The sequence below is a fragment of the Bos indicus genome, chromosome 15 (assembly GCF_029378745.1).
Source record: "Bos indicus isolate NIAB-ARS_2022 breed Sahiwal x Tharparkar chromosome 15, NIAB-ARS_B.indTharparkar_mat_pri_1.0, whole genome shotgun sequence".
Classification (NCBI taxonomy): domain Eukaryota; kingdom Metazoa; phylum Chordata; class Mammalia; order Artiodactyla; family Bovidae; genus Bos; species Bos indicus.
In genome coordinates, this window is record NC_091774.1 from 18553052 (window position 1) to 18572714 (window position 19663).

Consider the following 19663-nt stretch of genomic DNA (forward strand, 5'->3'; position numbering starts at 1 on the left):
CTTTTTCATGCATCAATTAATTTTTTCCTTAGTTTTCCATCTTTTTTCTAAAGCCCCCCGCCCCCATTTATAACATTACAAAATTAATTTTAGAAAACAAAGAAAACTATAAAGAAGAAAATACACTCCGTGATGAAAGACTAAATCGGGGTTTAACGATCTTCTTATGATCCTTAGGGCCATGGAGACTTCTTAAAAAAAAACAACAACAAAGTACTCAGTTTTCCACTGGTGGTGGAAGGGGCACTGGGGATTCTGACTGTCTCTTTGTTGACAAAACCGGGTGCCAGTTGACAGGAGATAAATCAGCAAATCCTGACTGGCAACAACTCGAACTAGCAGGACAAGCTGTTAAGAAGTTGCAAACTTAAGACACTAAGGAGAACCTGGGAGCACGACTGGGCAGAAGGGATTCAGGACAGGACCAGAGGGAAAACCTAGTAAGTTCCGAGTTTCACTAACTCCTGCGACCCGCTTTCAAGAACTCGAAACTCTAAGAAAACAAAAATCTAGCCTGCAAAACTGCCTCCCAAATTGCCTGCTACTCTGACATCTCCTTTTTGTAGGATCAGGCCTAAACAACGCACCCCGATCCGATTCTCGGGCTGGATGACTCAACGCGTGAAGGCACTCCCTGCAAGCTGTAACAGATCAAACATCTCGTCAGGCGTAGAAAGACCACCTCCAACTTGTGACTCACACTGCTTTCATTAACACCCCGGGCGCCCTCCTTACGGATTAGCAGTCCCCGCACGTTAACTGCGGAAGGGCGCTCGGAGTTCATTTATTCATTCAGTAGACTTGCGTTGCAACTCCCTCCCGCCTTTGGGTCTGGGAGGGGAGGAGAAGAGGAGGTGACCAGAGCCGAGGGAAGGACGCCGCGCGGGCGACGGGCGGCGGGAGGGTTCCCGGTGAGGGGCGCGCGGTCGAGGACGGGACTCGCGGAGGGGACGCGAGGAGCGGCCGCAGGGCGGGGAGGCCCGCGGTCGAACGCTACCTGGGGGCGAGCGGGTGAGGTTTTGGCCCTCCGGGCTGACAGCCTGCAGGTAGAAATAGCGGACCGGCAGAACGACGCCCGCCTGCAGCCCGGGGCCCCACACCAGGCTCCGCTGCGCGCTGAGCGGCTCCTCCGGGGCCCCCGAGGCCACTAGCAGGGCGAGCTGCAGCGCCAGCAGCCGGGCCCGCGGCAGACGGCGCATGGCGGCGCCCAGCTCGGCAGCGGCTGCGGGGCGGTGCCGGGCGCACGGCTGGCCGGAGCGGGACCCACCCCGGGGCGGGCTTCGCTCCACCGCCCGCGGTCCGCCCCCGGTTCCCACCCGGCCGGAAGGCGAGGGCTAGCCCGCCGCAGAGGGGCCCGGCGCGGCTGCGCGGCCGCAATGAACTCGGCTCTCCCGCTCCAGGCCCAGCAACCGGCGGCGCGGGTCTGAGGACCAGGGCGGAGGGGGCGCTGCTGAGACCAGCGTGCTTGAGGCTGTGCCCCGCCGCCGCTTCTGCTGCTGGAGTTTGGCAACTCTTCAGAGGAAACTGTCATTTTTAAAGGACGCACAGGGTGATTGCTGTAGAGAAAAGGCCCAGTGGCGAAGAGCTTACGCGAAAGCCTTCAAACAACGAATTTCACTGGGTTTAAAAGACGCAGAGCAAAATGTCATTCCCCTGATTCCCGTACAAGGCCAACTCTCCCAGCCCTTCCGTTCACAACAGCACCCATCAACTATATTACCTGTCTTGTTTTCTGCTCAGCAGTCTCCCTCACTGGACTGTAACTCCCTCCAGTCTCCCAAATCCCCTAAACCCTATACTTCCCTTCTGTCAACAAGTGTTTGTTCATCCTTCACTGAGTTGGGGCCAAGCCTCAAGCGAGGAACCAAGAGTTGCGCTCAGTAGTAGGAATCAGATTTGAGGCTGGTGGGTGAGCATCACCTCAGAGTCAGAAACTGCTGTCCCCTGTAACCCATGGGGGTTGACTGGTCTTGAATGCTCCTCGCTCCTCAGATGCTGGAAGTTGGATATGGGGAAAGACTGGCAAGGACTCTGGTAGAGGGAAGTCAATGTCTATCTCTTCCCACCATTTTGATCTTGGATGGGCAACAGTAAGTTTCAGTGTCCCGAAGAGAGATCTTAGTTCCCTGCACAGGAAATGAACCAGGGTAACCTAGATGAAAACCAGGAATCCTAGCTACTAGACCACCAGATAGAAATAAACTTAAGTGCTCATGCTCATAGAGGTAGAAAGGACAGAGGACCCATCCCCCCACCTCCCAGCACCTTCTGGACTTCCTGTTAGGTGAGAATGATAAACCTCCTATTTAATTTAGTGAAGTCACTCAGTCGTGAGGGATTCTTTGCGACTCCGTGGACTGTAACCTGCCAGGCTCCTCCGTCCATGGGATTTTCCAGGCAAGAATACTGGAATGGGTTGCCATTTCCTTCTCCAGGGGAATCTTCCCAACACAGGGATCGAACCCTGTACTCCCTCACTGCAGGCAGACTCTTTACTATCTGAGATACCAGGGAAGCCCAGGAGCTAGAAGCTAAAAGCAAAGTGGCTCTTACTCTAATCTGAAAGTTTCAAGGAGGTAAAAACTAAAAAAGGTACAAAGTTTATTATTAAAGACACAGCACAACAAGTGGGAGAGCACAAAGAGAAGCAGTTTATTTAAGTCAGAAACTAGGCAGAAATATACACTCGAAGAGAAAAGCTATGAAAAAAAAGAAAAGCTATGGACAACCTCTCTAATGAGTAAACAGGTAAAGTAAATCACACATATAGGACAGTCCTGGGTCTTTGTGGTTTAGTCGCTAAGTCTGACTTTTTGCAACCCCATGGGCTGCAGCGCATCAGGCTTCCCTGTCTTCACTATCTCCTGGAGTTTGCTCAAACTCATGTCCATTGAGTCAATGATGCCATCCAACCATCTCATCCTCTGTCAACCTGTTCTCCTGAGCTCAATCTTTCCTTTCATCAGGGTCTTTTCCAATGAGTTGGTTCTTTGCATCAGATGGCCAAAGTATTGTAGCTTCAGCTTCAGCATCAGTCCTTCAGGGTTGATTTTCTTTAGGATTGACTGGTTTGATTTCCTTGCAGTCCACAGGACTCTCAAGTTTCTTCTCCAGCACCACAATTTGAAAGCATCAATTCTTTGGCACTCAGCCTTCTTTATGGTCCAGTTCTCACATCTGTACATGACTACTGGAAAAATCATAGCTTTGACTATGGACTTTTTTTGAAGTGATATCTCTGCTTTTTAATATGCTGCCTGGGTTGGTCATAGCTTTTCTTCCAAGGAGCAAGAATCTTGTAATTTCATGGCTCCAGTCATAATCCCCAGTGATTTTGTAGTCCAAGAAAATAAAGTCTGTCACTGTTTCTATTTTTTCTCCATCTATTTGCCATGAAGTGAGAGGGAGACCTGGCATGCTGCAGTCCATGGGGTCGCAAAAAGTCAGACACCAATGAGCGACTGAACTGAATTGAACTGATGGGACTGGATGCCATGATCTGTCTTTTGAATGTTGAGTGTTAAGCAAGCTTTTCACTCTCCTCTTTCACCTTCATCAAGCAGCCCTTTAGTTTCCTCTTTGCTTTCTGCTATTACAGTGGTATTATCTGCATATCTGAGGTTGTTGATATTTCTCCTGGCAAACTTGATTCTAGCTTGTGATTCTTCTAACCTGACATTTTGCATGATGTACTCTACAAACAAGTTAAACAAGCAGGGTGACACTATATAGCCTTGATGTACTCCTTTCTAGATTTGGAACCAGTCCATTGTTCCATGTCCGGTTCTAACTGTTGCTTCTTGACCTGCATGCACACAGGTTTATCAGGGTCTTGGTTTACTTTTGGCCAATTATCTTGTTTCTTCACTCCTAACTGGTCCTAGGATCCTCCCCAACATGTGTGTGCGACTTTTTACTGAGATGGATCCTACCTCAGAGCCTGTGGGTGCATGTCCACATACTATGGGGTGGTTCCACCTCCTTTTTTGACCCCCAAGGAGCCTTCCAGCACATGTGCCGACAGGGAAGTTTTCCTTGACTTCAGGAGTAGGCACCTTATCTATTTATTCTAGTAGCACTCTGCTTTTGCTGTCAGCTTTGTCCTTGGAGTGTCTGGGTGAGAACAAAGCTTTAATTTTATTTCACTTTACAAATCCCAGCTGACTGGCCCAGGGGCCCATCTATCTCCTACCTCAATTTTATCTATATTAGTTAATTATTTGTTCTTCTTTTATCCTCTTATGGTTTTAATCTATTCAAAGGAAAGAAAGTTCTTCACAGGCTGTGTGAGTCTGGAGAAACTCATGTCCTGGTATGGACACAGGATTTCTGCATTCTGCTGGCAGTTTCTTGAAACAGAGTTGCCAGAATCAGGCCCTGAGAAGCCACCTGTTCATCTCTTGGCTTTAATTGGGCTGCTCAGCATTCTTGCTATAACCAAAGTTTATCAGAGCAAAATCCTTACCATATTTTCCCCAGTTCTCTTGACCTGCTTTAGGAATGCTGAGCAGAGTTTCTAGACAGTGTTCTTTATACTTTAGAAAGATTTTTAGGAACTGGTGGTAAATCACTGATAAATTGTAGAGCTAAAGTGTAGCATTACTTGGCATTACTTTCACTGCTAAATTTTATTTTGTGGGAGTGTCTGCATACTTTAAATGGAAAGTTTTGCTGTGCTCTAGCTATCACTTAAAAAGTTGTTTGGAACACATTTTGTTTGCATTCTTTCAAAATATTAAAGTTTTTTTTCAGAGAAATAATCTGAGAGTCAGCTGGTACTGGATGATAGTAAAATGTCACTTAATAAATTATATAACACATGATAACACCTGGTATTTTTGAGAACAGATCAGAGAAGTCATATAATTGTATCTGAACACTTGTTTAGCTGTATTGAATCCCTACCAACCTGTTTTCTTTCTCATCCTAACTCATACCTTAAAAAGTATATTTCTTCACATGATCCAATGCCTTGACTAGATTCTTTATAATAAATCAAATTTCCTTCACTCAACAAACACTTGTTCAATACTTACTATGTTATAGACATTATACTTTGACTTCACAGCTCCTGTGGTTCATTGGCCAAAGAGGCAATGGACAAAGACAAAGAGGCAATGTAAATAGTGTTATAGGTGCTAAAATATGGGTGTCAAGGACTGTATAGTGTCTAGGATGTTCCTATGTGAGCTTCCCTAGTGGCCCAGTGGTAAAAAAAATATCTGCCTATCAATGCAAGAGACACAGGTTTGATCCCTGGTTGGGAAGATCTCCTAGAGAAGGAAATGGCAACCCACTCCCGTATTCTTGCCTGGAGAATCTCATGGACAGAGGAGCCTGGTAGGCTATAGGCCATGGGGTTGCAAGAGCTGGACACAACTTAGCGACTAAACAACAACAGCATACTTCATATAGAGATGCTAACCCCAGTACCTCAGAATATTACTGTATTTGAAGATGGGTGGGCCCTAAACCAATCTAACTACTGTTCTAAGAAGAGGAAATGTGGGCACACAGAGACACCAGGAATGCTTGGGTACAGAAGAAAGACCATGTAAGGATGCCATGAGAAGGTAGCCATCTGCAGTCCAAGGAGAGAGGGGTCAGGAGAAATCAAATTTGTCAACATATTGATTGGACTTCTAGCCTCCAAAACTGTGAGAAAATAAATTCTGATATCAAAGCAATCAGTTTGTGGAATTTTGCTGTGACAGCCCTAGCAAACAAATACCTCTCACCCTACCTTCCCATACCCTGCCCCCACCCACCCAGCCACCCACAAAAGTCTGTAGGGATGATGCAAAATGCTTATCATAGATGCCTGAAGTGAGTTGCATTATAAGAGGTACACTCGAAGTTTAAGGGCTTACCATTTTTAGGGTAGGGGTAATTATGTCTGCCCTTTGTCAGTGGGGAGATGTTATCTCATTCCTCTTGTGTTTGATGGCTGCATACACACCCTGAAAAATGGCATGAGTAAACCATGGTCGAGAACTTACATTTTTGGCATACCCAGCAACAAATATCCAGGTATGTCCAGGCCCCTTGGCAGATTGCCTCTACCAACATAAGTACACTGTATGAGGTCCAATTAACCCAACCTTGAGAGATGCTTTCTGAAAGAGATGACATCCATGCTGATCATGAAGATGGTCATCTAAGCTGATCTATTTTTATCATGAAGGTCAGATAAGAATCTGCTGCAAGAAGAAGGGGAGAAGGGCATTGCAGGTAGGAAAAGGATTATAGTGTCTACAACTAAAAACCCTAGCTGATCTAATGTATTTTAAATTTTAATAAAGGACAGTATAAATATTTTGAATAAAATACTGCTCATATTCAAGCTGACAACACTCTCTTGTCCTTGGTAGAAAGATGACTTTGGGTTCCTTTTCTAGAAAAGGTAAAGATTAGTACAAATCTACTCATTTGTTTAGCAGGAATTAACATTTCAATATTAACATATCAATGAACATTTAACATTTCAATTGGAAAGATCTGCTTATAGTACTACTGGGAAGCAGATGACCCAAACCCAACGCCACTGGGCTTCCTCTTCCTTAATAAATATGACAACTTTCAGAGAAAAATGCCAGACCGCCCTCACTCCTTCTGTCTTATGCAGCTTATGCAGCCAGGGACACTGACTTCCGTTGTTGGTTGATTGCTTTTTGATACAAATGGAAGGAGAAGACAGGAGTCATTTTCCAAAACCACTCAAATGGGTGATCTTATTCAATATCCACCAGAAAAATTTGTTTGAATAATTTTGTCCATCCCACTCCCCTTTTTGTATTTTTCTGGAAACTTTCACACTTAAAAACAATGATTTGAGAATGAGAATAAAAGTCAATCAAATAATGCATCCATTTAAATCATTTATTTCAACACCAGCATTGTTTAAATTTGCACCTTGTCTTGTAACATATTTCATACCTGGAGAAGAAGTTTGATAGCAAGTACATAAAAGGATTATTTGACAACATTTTAAACAATAGTGCTTACGGGTTATTATATGTTTCAGAAACACAGAAATGCCAGTCAAAAAGAGACTCAAAGTAAAATATTTACATATTTACACTATACATTTAAATTGGATATTCTGAAGCATTATTACTGACAATAAACTCTTAGAAATAAGGCCTCTTTAACCTTCTGGCATTCAATGGACTATATAACTTTTAAATAGGTGTGGATTTTCCAGTTTGATACCTATCTTCACCGTAAACTTAAGTGGACTTTCACCAACCCTAGACAGGCACAGGCACCCATGTACTTCCTATACAAAGTAGTTTTTATTACCTTATCATCAGTCAAAATCTTATTAGTGGCTGTTGGAGTTTTATTAATAGCAATGTATTGACAATGTAAGGGTATAAATTATTTAGAGGAAAGTCTCTGAATATTAATCTCATTGAGCCTTATTTTAAATGGAGTTTATACATAAAATTTATGGTTGTATAAGTCTATTATTTAAATGAACTAGTAATTTACCAGTAATTATTTGCATTGATTCCCTCATTAGTGACTCCATTTATGTGAATAATTACTTTAATGATGATTATGTATTAGAAAGCAAGTTATGAGTATAAAAAATGACTAGTATAAATTACTATAGCTATACCAAAAATGAATATTAAAAAGCAGTACTTTGTATGTTAAAATACATAGGTATTTGCTATACTTCTTTAATGAAGTGTTTTATAAAGGTATAAAACTTTATAGAAGGTGCTATTTTCATAAATTTTCTGTTTTCTTGATTCTTGAGCCACACCAACAAGCAAACATTACAAATGGTGCAAGTGAGCACTGGCCATCAATTACCTTTAAATTCAGGTGGTAGATTCTAGTACAGAGAATCAGGGCCTAAAAGTAGTTGTTTAGCCTGATCTTAACTTACCTAACTGCTGATAAAGGCTAAATTCAGTGAAAAATAAGCTAACTTCATTTCATCTTTTGTAACATACATGTAGGCTCAGAGTGTTTACCAAAACAGAACTTGCAACCTGATCATTTAAAAAACCAAGAATCTTAATATTAAAATATTAACTTTGAATATTTTAAAATTAAATAGAAAACATAGGTTATGGTTTATGAAGTTTTAATTAAATAATCAGATAAATAGAAAAAGGAAGGTAGAATGTACAAACATACACGAACAAAGAATAAAATGTTACTTATGCGTTACCATACAAATTTAAATGGAAATATTTAGAACAGTTCATTTAAAATTCTACTATCAGTCTTTTTGAGAATTGGTCAGAACTTGAAGTTTAAGACAATTTATAGGTTTAAGAAATAGCTTTCATGTAGTTACCTTATTTTCATCAGTTTTGAGTGTCATGGGACCAGTATAAACTAGCTCTGGCATTTAGCTTCTAGACAAGGTAGTACTGGAGAGGATAATAACAATGTGGTCCTTTCTTGCATTTCTATCAGTTCCAGATCTCTGTACATTTCCCCAACTCCTATCATTATCCTTAAATGGATGAAGCAGACTAGGTGAGAAAAATGGAAACAAAATCAGGCCAGGAAGCAAATATAGACCAAACAAGATAAAATCCATTCATGTTGACCCTCTCAATACTAAGAACTAGGATGGTGTGTTTTCTGTAGTTCTATCAGGTTAGCTTCGCTGCTGCCTGTTTATTGGTCTTTCCTGATTCGGAGAAGAGAAATCTCCAGAAGGTCTGCATGGCAAATTAAAGAGTTAGCAAAGCCAAGTTATCAGTGGGTATGACAAGCTATTTAGCCTTGATACAATTATTGAAGGAATCATAGTGACAAGCCTTTAGAAGCTCTGCCTTCTAACTTCTAAGGGTTTGGTAAATCTGGCAAAGAAGGCTGTGAATCTCAAGGTGTTAGATCTAACATGATAGTACTTTAGGGACTTGACCATGGCTATCGCTTGTGACTAAAATGTCTCATATGGAAAAAAGTGTTCTATCCTGCAAATAAAGAAAAGTTTTACATGAATATCTCTGGAGAAAAACAGAAACAAAGCAACAATAAGAAAAACAAAAACAGTTGCTGAAAGAGCTGCATTAAGGATGTCAATCACATGAAGGGATGTCTGCTTATCTCCACCCCACAGATGTGTTCCTTTCCTAAGCAGAAATTCTGTGGCTAAGCCACCCTCTGTACCATCCTAGAAACTATTTCAAATGAATTCCTTTGCCAATGGTCTGCATAGTCCAAGCTATGGTTTTTCCAGTAGTCATATATGGATGTGAGAGTTGGACCATAAAGAAGGCTGGGTGCCAAAGAACTGATGCTTTCAAATTGTGGTGCTGGAAAAGACTCTTGAGAGTTCCTTGGACTGTAAGAAGATCAAACCAGTCAATCCTAAAGGAAATCAACCCTGAATATTCATTGGAAGGACTGATGCTGAAGCTGAAGCTCCAATACTTCGGTCACCTGATATGAAGAACTGACTTATTGGAAAAGATCCTGATGCTAGGAAAGATTGAGGGCAAGAGGAGAAGGGGGTGACAGAGGATGAGATGGTTGGATAGAATCACTGATTCAATGGACATGAGTTTGGGCAAACTCCAGGAGATAGTGAAGGACAGGGAAGTCTGGCGTGCTGCAGTCCATGTGGTTGCAAAGAGTTGGACATGACTGAACAACAATAACAATGTTCTTTGGCTTACTAGAGATTCACCTCTTCAAAATAAGCACTTCAAATATGTGCCTCCCTTCTCCACTATGGATAAAACAGGATGTCCTTATGGAAATCCCCTGATCTTTGTTCAAGAAAAAACAAAACAAAACAAAACAAAAACCCAAACTCTGAATCTTCTAAAGGTTGATGAGTCAAACAGGATAATACTTATTCCATTGTTATCATCCCTACATTTTATTTAACAATCATGAATATGGACTGGAAGATGCAATACAGAGATTTGCTGTTGTGCTGGGATAGGAAAGGTGAAAGAAAGTTTGGGGGAATATAGAGCAGACAGCCAAAACTGGATCATGAATTAAGAGATTAGTTTGGGGCTGAGTGGCAGAAGACCAAGCATATATACAGAGGAAGAAAACACTAAACAAGAATTCATTGCTCTAGGATTCAGGAAGTCTCTACATAGAGGGGGGGTGGGGTGGGAGGGGAGAGAATTTGGATTGTTTCACAGCAGCTAGTCCCCAGACTGGAGAAGGCAATGGCAAACCACTCCAGTACTCTTGCCTGGAAAATCCCATGGACGGAGGAGCCTGGTGGGCTGCAGTCCATGGGGTCGAGAAGAGTCGGATACGACTGAGCGACTTCACTTTCACTTTTCACTTTCCTGCATTGGAGAAGGAAATGGCAACCCACTCCAGTGTTCTTGCCTGGAGAATCCCAGGGACGGCGGAGCCTGGTGGGCTGCCGTCTATGGGGTGGCACAGAGTCGGACACGACTGAAGTGACTTAGCAGCAGCAGCAGCAGTGCCCAGACTAGATTTTTTTTACTATCTGTCCTTTCCATAGACAAACATATTTACACTGTATTTACATTATAAACTTTTGGTGAAAAGGCTATACATTTCATTGAAAAAGGCTCACAGTTCTGATTCTTTGTCATTTTCATCCAAGTAGTATTCGTCATCCGTGGTCGTGTCTGTGTCACAGTCTGAGTCTACTGGATCCTCTTCATAGATATTAAGTGGCGCACTTAGAGATAAGCCATCCTCTGGCCTCTGGTTACTAGGAGAATTTGAAGTCAATGACTCTGTCGGGTTAGCAGGGTTAATTACATCATCTTTCAGGAAGCCAGGGTTCTTAAGAAAACTTGGTTTCCATAATCTCCCTTGTGTGAGTGACCTCTTTACATTCTCCAAGAAAGCCAGCTGTTGTTCTTTCCCAAAAATCCCATAGTCAATAGGCCTGGATATAGATGTTGCAGACCTAGGACCCATTTTTGTCCTGCTGTTGTTCAAAGCCCAACTTTCATTTTCACCACAGGAGGGAAGTTCAGAAAAAGATTTAAATCTTCGATTGTACCCGCTGTTGTTACAGAATTCATTCCCAAGGGTCAGTCGACTCAGGACATCATCAATAGAAGTGCTTTCAGAGAAATGGCGCTCTCTGACTTTTGGAGGATGACTTATTCGTAGTATATCACCATGTACGTTGACACTTTTTAAGCTCTCTGATCGATAGGGGTGTAGCTGACGTTCACACTCCAGAGATGAAGCACTGCTTTGTCCTTGCTGACAACTGGTCAATGGGATGCAAACCGTAGATTTCTCTACAGGCTCCAGTTGAAAAGGGGGTTTCGACCTCCTCTGATGGTCAGGGACGTCTGCTTCCCTGAGGCTGATCAACGTGGGTTGGGCCAGGGCTCCTGATTCTCTTTCCAAAATCTGAGCTACTGTTACATCCTCAGAATTCTCACACTTTGGTTGTGATTCTGAGATATTTTTAAACTCGTTTTGATGTAGTTGTGAAATGTTGTTGGACTTCTGATTACTTAAGGGTGTAGAAGCTTCTCTATTGGATACTGCAGTAAGCTGGAGAGGGTTCTCGGATGTCTCCACATTTATTCCATCATTGCTTAACCTGCATTCATCTGTGGTTTCTGTGGACTTTAAAGTAGGCTCAAGGGACGGTGGGTTGCACTCTGTTGTGTCAAGGGACAAACTGCTAAAGCCAGAACTGTTCCTACTTTGGGGAAAGATAGTAGCTACATGTCTTCTAGGGTATAAATCTTTAGCTGGAAATTTTCTGCTGCCTTTGGACATAGCTGTCAATCTGTGTTTAACTGAAGATCTGCTTTTCCCTTTTTCTAGGTCAGCCAAGCCTTTTTTACTTTTATTACTTCCTTCAGGAAGTGAACATTGATTCCATGCCAACTTTTGCATTTCATCTTTAGCCTTGCTCTCTGTCGTATTTACCTCCTGTCTTCTTTCAGGTAGCTCCCTGGGTTCAGACTGTGAAATGTCTAAATCTTGTTCACTTGAACAAGTCTCCTCATCAAGCTGTAGTTTACTCAAGGCTGGAGTAAGAGCAAAGACTTGGCTTTCTGAGTCAGAAAGTGGTTTCTCAGAGTTTTTTGGGAAATCTGTTCTAATTTCCCCTCTGACTTCCCTAGGCTGCAATCCATTGGAGCTCTCCTCTGTAACTACACCTGCAATATCTTTTTGAAGACTTCCAGTAGTTGTAATGGCTGTATCACTACCTGTATGCTCCCCAGAACTTCTTATGATGTGGACGTTTTCAACATTCTCTTCTGAATGGGCTGGGAGGTTAGAAAAACCACTGTAATCTGATTTAATGGATTGCGGACAATTTTCAGATTTCTCTCTTGTAACTTTTTTTTCCTGAAGCATGGGTGAAGTAAACACAGTTTCACTTTGCAATTTTTTCTCTTTCTTTTTCCTGCTTTGTGAATTAGATGGAGGTGTTGTAGCTAAGTTGTATGGGGAAATTTCTCCAGTTTTAGGTTCTCGTTTATGAAGAGAAACATCTGTTTCAATAGAAGCCATTGCCTGTAATGTAGATTCTGAGGACTCAACACTTGGTAATTGTAAAACAGTCATATTTTCAGTGATATGAGAAGGATGGCTGGTCTCCTGAGCAGAGGTATCTTTAGACAAAGGTGTTCCTGACTGGCCTTGCGCACGACAATTCAGTTGGTCTTTTTCTAAAGCATTAGGAGATGTTTTAGTCCCCGCTTTAATTGATTCTGTAAGTGAATCGATGTTTTGTGTATACTTTTGAAGAAGGTCACAGAATTTTTTGCTGTGCTTCCTCGGTAGGGTATAATATATTGAAACCACCTCAAGACATTTCACATTATCTTCATCACCAGAAACAGAAAACATACTTGTAGTCTTAAATTTATGTAAAGTTTTCCCACTTTCTTGTCCTGACATATCTGAAGAAAAAGGTAAAGGGTATTCATTTGGATGGGAAAATATGCCTGTTTTGGAGGCAGAAATTTTATCATTCTTTTCAGTATATTCTTGTAAGTATTCCTCCTGGTGGTGTTTCTTGCTTAAAGAACACTCACAAACAGATGAGTCACTTCCCAGAGGGTTAATGAGTCTCTCCCAAGGCCTCAGTGTTACAGGAGAAGCATATGTATTGGATACCAAGCATTTATCTCTTTCATCTCTTCCAGTTGAGGCATAAAGCACTTCTGAAGGACATGACACAGCCCTCTTGATGAGGACTGGAAGTGGCCCTTTTCTAACAGAAGTAGATCCAACGTTTGTCATATTTGTCATCCCTTCTGTGGCTTCAAGTGCTACTGAGACTGAGTCTGAAACTACTTTGGAACATTCGCTCTCTGATTCACAAGAACTAGGACTGAATTTTTTTGTTGTGTTCTTTCCTACTGGATCTTCCACATCATTTTTGATTTGTAATGCAACTGGCTCGTTCCTGAACAAAGAAGGCATTATCGTACTTTCAGGCTCCCTGTTATCGATGAGAAAAACAGCTGATTTTCTTGGTAAAGTACAGTAAATTGTATGAAGCTCAGGAGAATTGGAACTGCTTTGAGTTCCCTCAGTGAGACTGCTGTTGTCAGTTGTAGGCACTGATCTACTCTCTGTTTTGCTTAATTTTTCGATGTAGGATATGCGTTCTGTTATTTTTCCTTTTCCCTTTCCACCCTTGAAGAGAGGGTGTGACTGGCATTTGACAACATTAACCTCTTCATTACGTACAGGTGTGCGATTATCATTACTCTTTTGGTTTTCTAAGTGGCTTAGGGAAAACTGACTATTTTGGTTCTTGTAATCAATGTCTTCTCTTTCTCCCAGAGATGGGTCTTTGTTTGAAGGACATTTCCAGAACACTGTGGTAGAAGGAATTACTGGAGCATCAAGGCAAGAATCATTTGATGGTGAGGAATCTGGTAGTGCCCCTGAAGACAGATCTAAAGAATTACGAGGCAGGTTGTGATCAGCATCTGACTTGCTACAGCTGCTAGAACAAGTCGTGATACTTTGTTCTCTCTTGGTATCTAAACAAGCAGGCTTTTCTGGAGACTGTGAGTATTGATTATCAGTATGTTCAGAACTCCCGTGGTTCTTTTTAATAATGCTTGAACTATCTTCATTACTTACTGTTAATTCCTGGTGACAAACTTGACTTGGGCTGAGAAAAAGTGATGTTGTTCTGCTTTCCTGAATGAAAGGAAGGGAAGTTGTTGAGTCAAGTTTTCTGTTCCCAGTATAACTCTTACCTTTTTTTAGTTCATTGGCTTTATGAATTTTGGAGGTATCTCTCCTGGAAATGACTCCAGGCAGCCTTTTTGAACTTACTGTGGTAGATGCATTAAAAACAAATCTGTTGTTCTTGTCTGAGTCCTGGGAAAGGGAATTCTGAACATCAGGTAAAGGGTTAGAAATTACTGTCTGTGAAACAAGTTGGGGTATTTCACCTGCCATGTTTGTCTGATCTATCTTGTTTATTTTTTCGTCTTTTTCCAAGACAGATGCCTTCAAGTCTTTCTCATTATTTACTTCTGTGACCAAGATATTGGCTTGGCTTTCAGTCAGAGGTGGAGAATCAACTGAAACATTGTTGGTCACAGTGACTTCTGTATAGTTTCTGTTTGGAAGAGAGGCCGGCTTAATCTTCTGCAAAGTGACTGTGGGAATCTGAAAGTTAGGGCTCTGAGGATTCCCTCTGTCATCAGGAATGTGCAGGAAGGTACTTTTGAATGGGGACGCTCGAGTTTGAGCAACTCCAAATGAGTAAGGTTCTTTGTTTACATGTACTTCCATAGGAGAACATTCTAACCCACCAGATTTCATGTGATAGCTTGCATCAGTCATGGAACAAACATTTTCTGGGCTGAAATGAGTAGACTGGTTCCCATTACCTTGTGACACTTCCATGCTCTCCAGTGCGGATGTCTGAGAATCAAACTGCCAGGAATCTGGTATCTGTTGGTTTCTGGAAATATTTGTTCTATAACTAGAAGAAAATGACCCCCAGTGTTGAGAAGGAACACTATGGCCATGACCAGCTAGTGCACTGTTTACTTCAGTGGAGATCATTTCAAAGTCTCTGTCAGAAGAAGTAAATGGTTTCCTGCTTTGATGAAAGTCAGAGTGTTCTTCCTGTTGGCCCCAGAAAGGATTTTGTTCAAATCTCTGTACCCTGCTCCGTCCAAAGGTATTGCTAAAGAAAGACCTAGTAAATAGGTTATCTTCATGGTAGAATGGCATATTTTCTGAGTTCTCAAGTGGGTCAGGACTCATTGCATTATCTACAGGAGCATTTAAACCAAAACTTTGGTAAACACTCTGTGAATGGTAAAACTCACATCTCCTATTCGCCTGGAAGCACCTGGGAAACATATACTGGTCAGCAGGGTCAATCTCCATTGGTGACGGTGCCTCCAGGAACTCTTCCCAGTTCTGCCTATCTCTAGAAGAATCTGATCTATTCCATATGATAGATGATAAAGGAGTTCTCTTTGGGCTCTGTTGGTGGCTTGGTGATATAAACCCAGTCTTATTCTGAGTTGTGGCTGGAAAATATAAACTTCTTGCTTTGAAATACCCTGTAGCTGATGAGGCTAATCGTTGCCTGCTGTCAAAACACAGAGAAGTACTACCAAAAGTATTCTTTTGCACATAATCTTCTTTTAAGACTCTGGGTTCCCTTGTCCTATACATATTGTAGATTGTCCTTGTTCTAGGAGAAAAGGTTTGAAAACCTTCCCTAGGGGTTCCTGGTCTTAAGACATCATAGATAGACATATTAGAAGTTTCATTATAGCAATTTTTGTGCCTTCCTGTGATATTATTGTATTTGCTCCCACTGGAGTAAAAACGAGTGAACTGTGTTCTTGATCCAATGTTGAGAGGTGTTCTGGTATTCACTGAGCTTGGAGATTGTTCCTGAGCCAGTTTGCTATCCAAATCATCTAAAACTAAAAGGAGAATATATGTCATTTTTTTTTTTTGTAAAAGATTTTACAGTCTAATAATATTTTGAATTGTTGAAAGTCCTTCTTGAAGAAGCATAATGACATAATTTTTAGATCATATCATCATAAACATTATGACATTAACTGATTATGTCTTTAAGATAGTTTGACTCTTACAAGGCTGCAATGGAAGTTTCTTTTTCATACTTTTTCAAAGTTAACCTTCCATAATGCCTTCAAAACATAAAGCTACATTGTTTTTCACCTAACAAGGATTGTAATCATGATTTCTTTTAGTGCATCTTTTGTGTCCCTAGGTAGCTATAATGTTTCCAACTGTGTTTACATCAGGGGATTGAAAAGAAATGAAAGTCTATAAATAGTATGTGAGTTGTACTTAGCTGTACATTACTGCCAAAAGTTTGGCACCCAGTTTATAAACATACTTATTCGGGTGAATTTGAGCAATATGTAAAAATTTAAGTTCTATGAAATACTATCAAATGATATACTGATGGTAGCTTGCTTCCCCTGAAAAAAATATGACTCAATAGACATTTATATGTGTCTATCAGGTACAGTTCTAAGCACTAAATAGATTAACTCATTAAATCCTCACATAATCTTGTAAGTTTAGTAGTTAGTATTCTCATTTTATAAATGGGGAAACTGAGGAATGAAGAAATTAAGTAAGTTGCCCAGCTTATACAGCTAGGAAGTGGATCCAGGCAGCCTGTCTCCTGAGTCCATACACGCAACCACTGTGCCACAAAAGTTCACTTTTCATTTTTTCTTTTAATGAACTAAAGATGATTTCACTATGAGCTCATTATGCTACAAGGATGTGAAGTTGCTGTTGTCAAACAATGTTTACTTTTCTCTCAGTAGCAAGGTCAGAGAGTGGTATGTAAGTCAGGCCCAATGACCTCCCTATAATTCCGAGGACCTAGGCCAACCCATGGAGAAGGCAATGGCACCCCACTCCAGCACTCTTGCCTGGAAAATCCCATGGATGGAGGAGCCTGGTAGGCTGCAGTCCATGGGGTCGCTAAGAGTCGGACACGACTGAGCGACTTCACTTTCACTTTTCACTTTCCTGCATTGGAGAAGGAAATGGCAACCCACTCCAGTGTTCTTGCCTGGAGAATCCCAGGGGCAGGAGAGCCTTGGTGGGCTGATGTCTATGGGGTCACACAGAGTCGGACACGACTGAAGTGACTTAGTAGCAGCAGGCCAACCCAAGACCCAGGGCTCATGCTTCCTGGGACCACTGTCTCTGTGATCTCAGATAAGTCACAGGGTATTTTCACTTGGTTGGTTCTTCCTTGAATTGTTTAGTGAATCATATTTGACATCTTTTCCTCAATAAAAACCTGTTAGAATTTAAACAGAATCAAAATCTTTTAAAGTTTTAAGATGCCCTAAGACCTATCTTAGAAATTCCCTGGTGGCTCAGACGGTAAAAGCAACTGCCTGCAATGCGGGAGACCTGGGTTCGATCCCTGGGTCAGGAAGATCCCCTGGAGAAGGCAATGGCAACCCACTCCAGTACTCTTGCCTGGAAAATTCCATGAATGGAAGAGCCTGGTGGGCTACAGTCCATGGGGTTGCAAAGAGTCAGACACAACTGAGCTACTTCACTTTCTAAGACCTATCTTATAATATATATTTCATCATATTCATGTTACAATAGATGAGTAGATGTGTATTTTGAAGAAATGTTCATTAAAAAATAAAATCTGACGTGAGAGATAAGCTATGGAAATTATTTAAATTGTTGAAGAAGTTTTTTGTTTACAGAATCTTTCCTTCTGATTTGCATAAAATGTTTCACTCTTTGTTGTCGTTAAAAATTGTAATTTTAACTCTTCAATGACAGAGAAAATGAGGTGCATCAGTATCTGAGTGAATGTAAGTGAGATGTACTTATAATATGCCAATTATTTCAGGACAGGTATTGAAGAAGTTTTTGATATCCACTCTGGATTTTCTCTACCCTATTTTATTTGTTAGTTTGTACTATTAAGTTTGCATAGCCAGCAAAAGAACTAGTCCTGAGCGTTAAATATCTGTAACTAAGGAGTTCTTTAAGGAATCATCCTGTTAATGCTTTAATGGAAAAAAATTAGTTTTCCCCTGTCCCTAAATAACTTACTCACTATATCCACAGATAAAATAAGCAATGCCAAAATATAAGGCAGGGCAAAACAAAAAAAAGTCTTCATGAATCTGTCTTTAAAACAAATTATAATGAAATCTCTTTGATTTCTGTTTTCTCTTTCAACTTGTTCATAGTATTTTTTCCTCATTAAAGTCTTTTGCTGACCACAAAAATATGTTGTTATAATAGAAAATACAGGAAAGTATAACAAAAGAGGTAAAATCACCTAGAGTCCTTCTTCCTAGAGATAACCACTCTTAACACTTGAATCCCAATACTGCTATTTGACTCACAACTCTGAAGGTGAAAAAGTCTGCTGTTCTTCTCCTTTTTATTTTCAGAGCAGTCATTTTATTTCTTCACTTCATGAAAAATAGCTCTCCTCTACTAGGCAAAACCTTTGTTTTGGAACAGAAATTTTCCTCTGGGTCTCTTTTCTCTGAAGCAAGTTCTCTGCCAGGAACCATTTTACTGAAAGGAGTGCCCAGACAGAACATCCAGCTGGAGGTCTCTCAGTGACCACACCACTTGTCCTAACTATAGGGCTGAGCTGATGTCATTGCCTTTGCAAACTGAATTTAGTTCCTCAAGGTGAAGCTGGTGAATGATTTCAGATTTCATGTTTCATATGGCCAGGTTTATTTTAATACAAAAAAACTATGTCAAGGTGAGTGATGCTTACATAATAAGATCCATGGGTATATAGTACTTTTGGAATCTGTTTTAGTCTTTATTGTTATCTATTGTACAAGGTTAATAGTTTAACAACAATTAGATTTCATCACTGCATTTAGGCCCTAATCAGGAACAATAAAAGTCTATTAAGGATAGTAAACTTTATAAATATATGTCTAAAGATATACCCTTTTATCTTTTTACTTGAGTTTATATATTAACATTATTACCATTCCATAGATTTATCAGGCCTTGATCCAAGAATATTTACTTACATTATATTTAAATATAAGATTTTTAAAATATTTCTTTTAATAGCATGTAACCCCATCCTCTTCAGGTGAGGATAACAAGAGGACTTCAAAAATAAAGTACAAGGGCTTGAGCATTTTAGCATAAACTATAATCATTATTTGCTTTCCTTTAGTGCCGGGAATTCCAAAGGAAATTCAGTGCAGAGACTTACCTTGGAAGAACTCATCCTCTAGCAGTGAACCATCCCACGGAGGGACAGTACTTCCCTCCCTCATGCTTGCTGGCTTGGGGACAGTTGCACTGTCAGTGGGTTGGCTTTCCGGAGGTGAACTGTATATTTTTGCCTGCTAATTTTAAAATAGAAAATGTAATATTATTTTTGGACCTTCTTTAGCCAACATGTTCCCACAAAAACATCCCAAGCTTAATAGTCCTAATCTAAGGACAACAAATCAATTTTCCTACCATTTATTTATCTAGTTGTAATGTTTTGTTGTTTTTGCAGTTTGCAAGTGATCACAAACTTCCCCATGCTTATATTAATTCCATTTTGTATAAGTTTTCAGGCAAGATATCTAGGCTGTCTCTGCAAAACATGCCTACAATTTACACAGCACTACAGGAATCTTAGAGAGCTTGTTGGGAAATGGAAAGAAATTTACTTCTCTTGAGTGGGGAATGTTGTTTGTCTGGCCCA

The 19663-nt window shown here is 40.9% G+C and overlaps 1 protein-coding gene across 9 annotated transcripts in view; it reads right to left on the reverse strand.

The window, feature by feature from the left end:
• LOC109569844 (protein O-glucosyltransferase 3) overlaps window positions 1–19663 on the reverse strand; it is a 147024-nt gene that overhangs the window by 35894 nt on the left and 91467 nt on the right. For 3 of the 9 annotated variants that reach the window (XM_070803364.1, XM_070803367.1, XM_070803366.1), the window contains 2 exons: window positions 19178–19310; window positions 6866–15878 (listed from right to left, as the gene is read on the reverse strand). In XM_070803364.1, coding sequence (XP_070659465.1) covers window positions 10543–15878; window positions 19178–19310 — 5469 coding nt within the window. In that variant the 3' untranslated portion in view covers window positions 6866–10542. Of the gene's footprint in view, window positions 1–587; window positions 642–997; window positions 1241–6865; window positions 15879–19177; window positions 19314–19663 lie in introns of those variants that run through there. The other 6 variants (XM_019975589.2, XM_019975592.2, XM_070803365.1 and 3 more) reach the window with 4 other exon arrangements.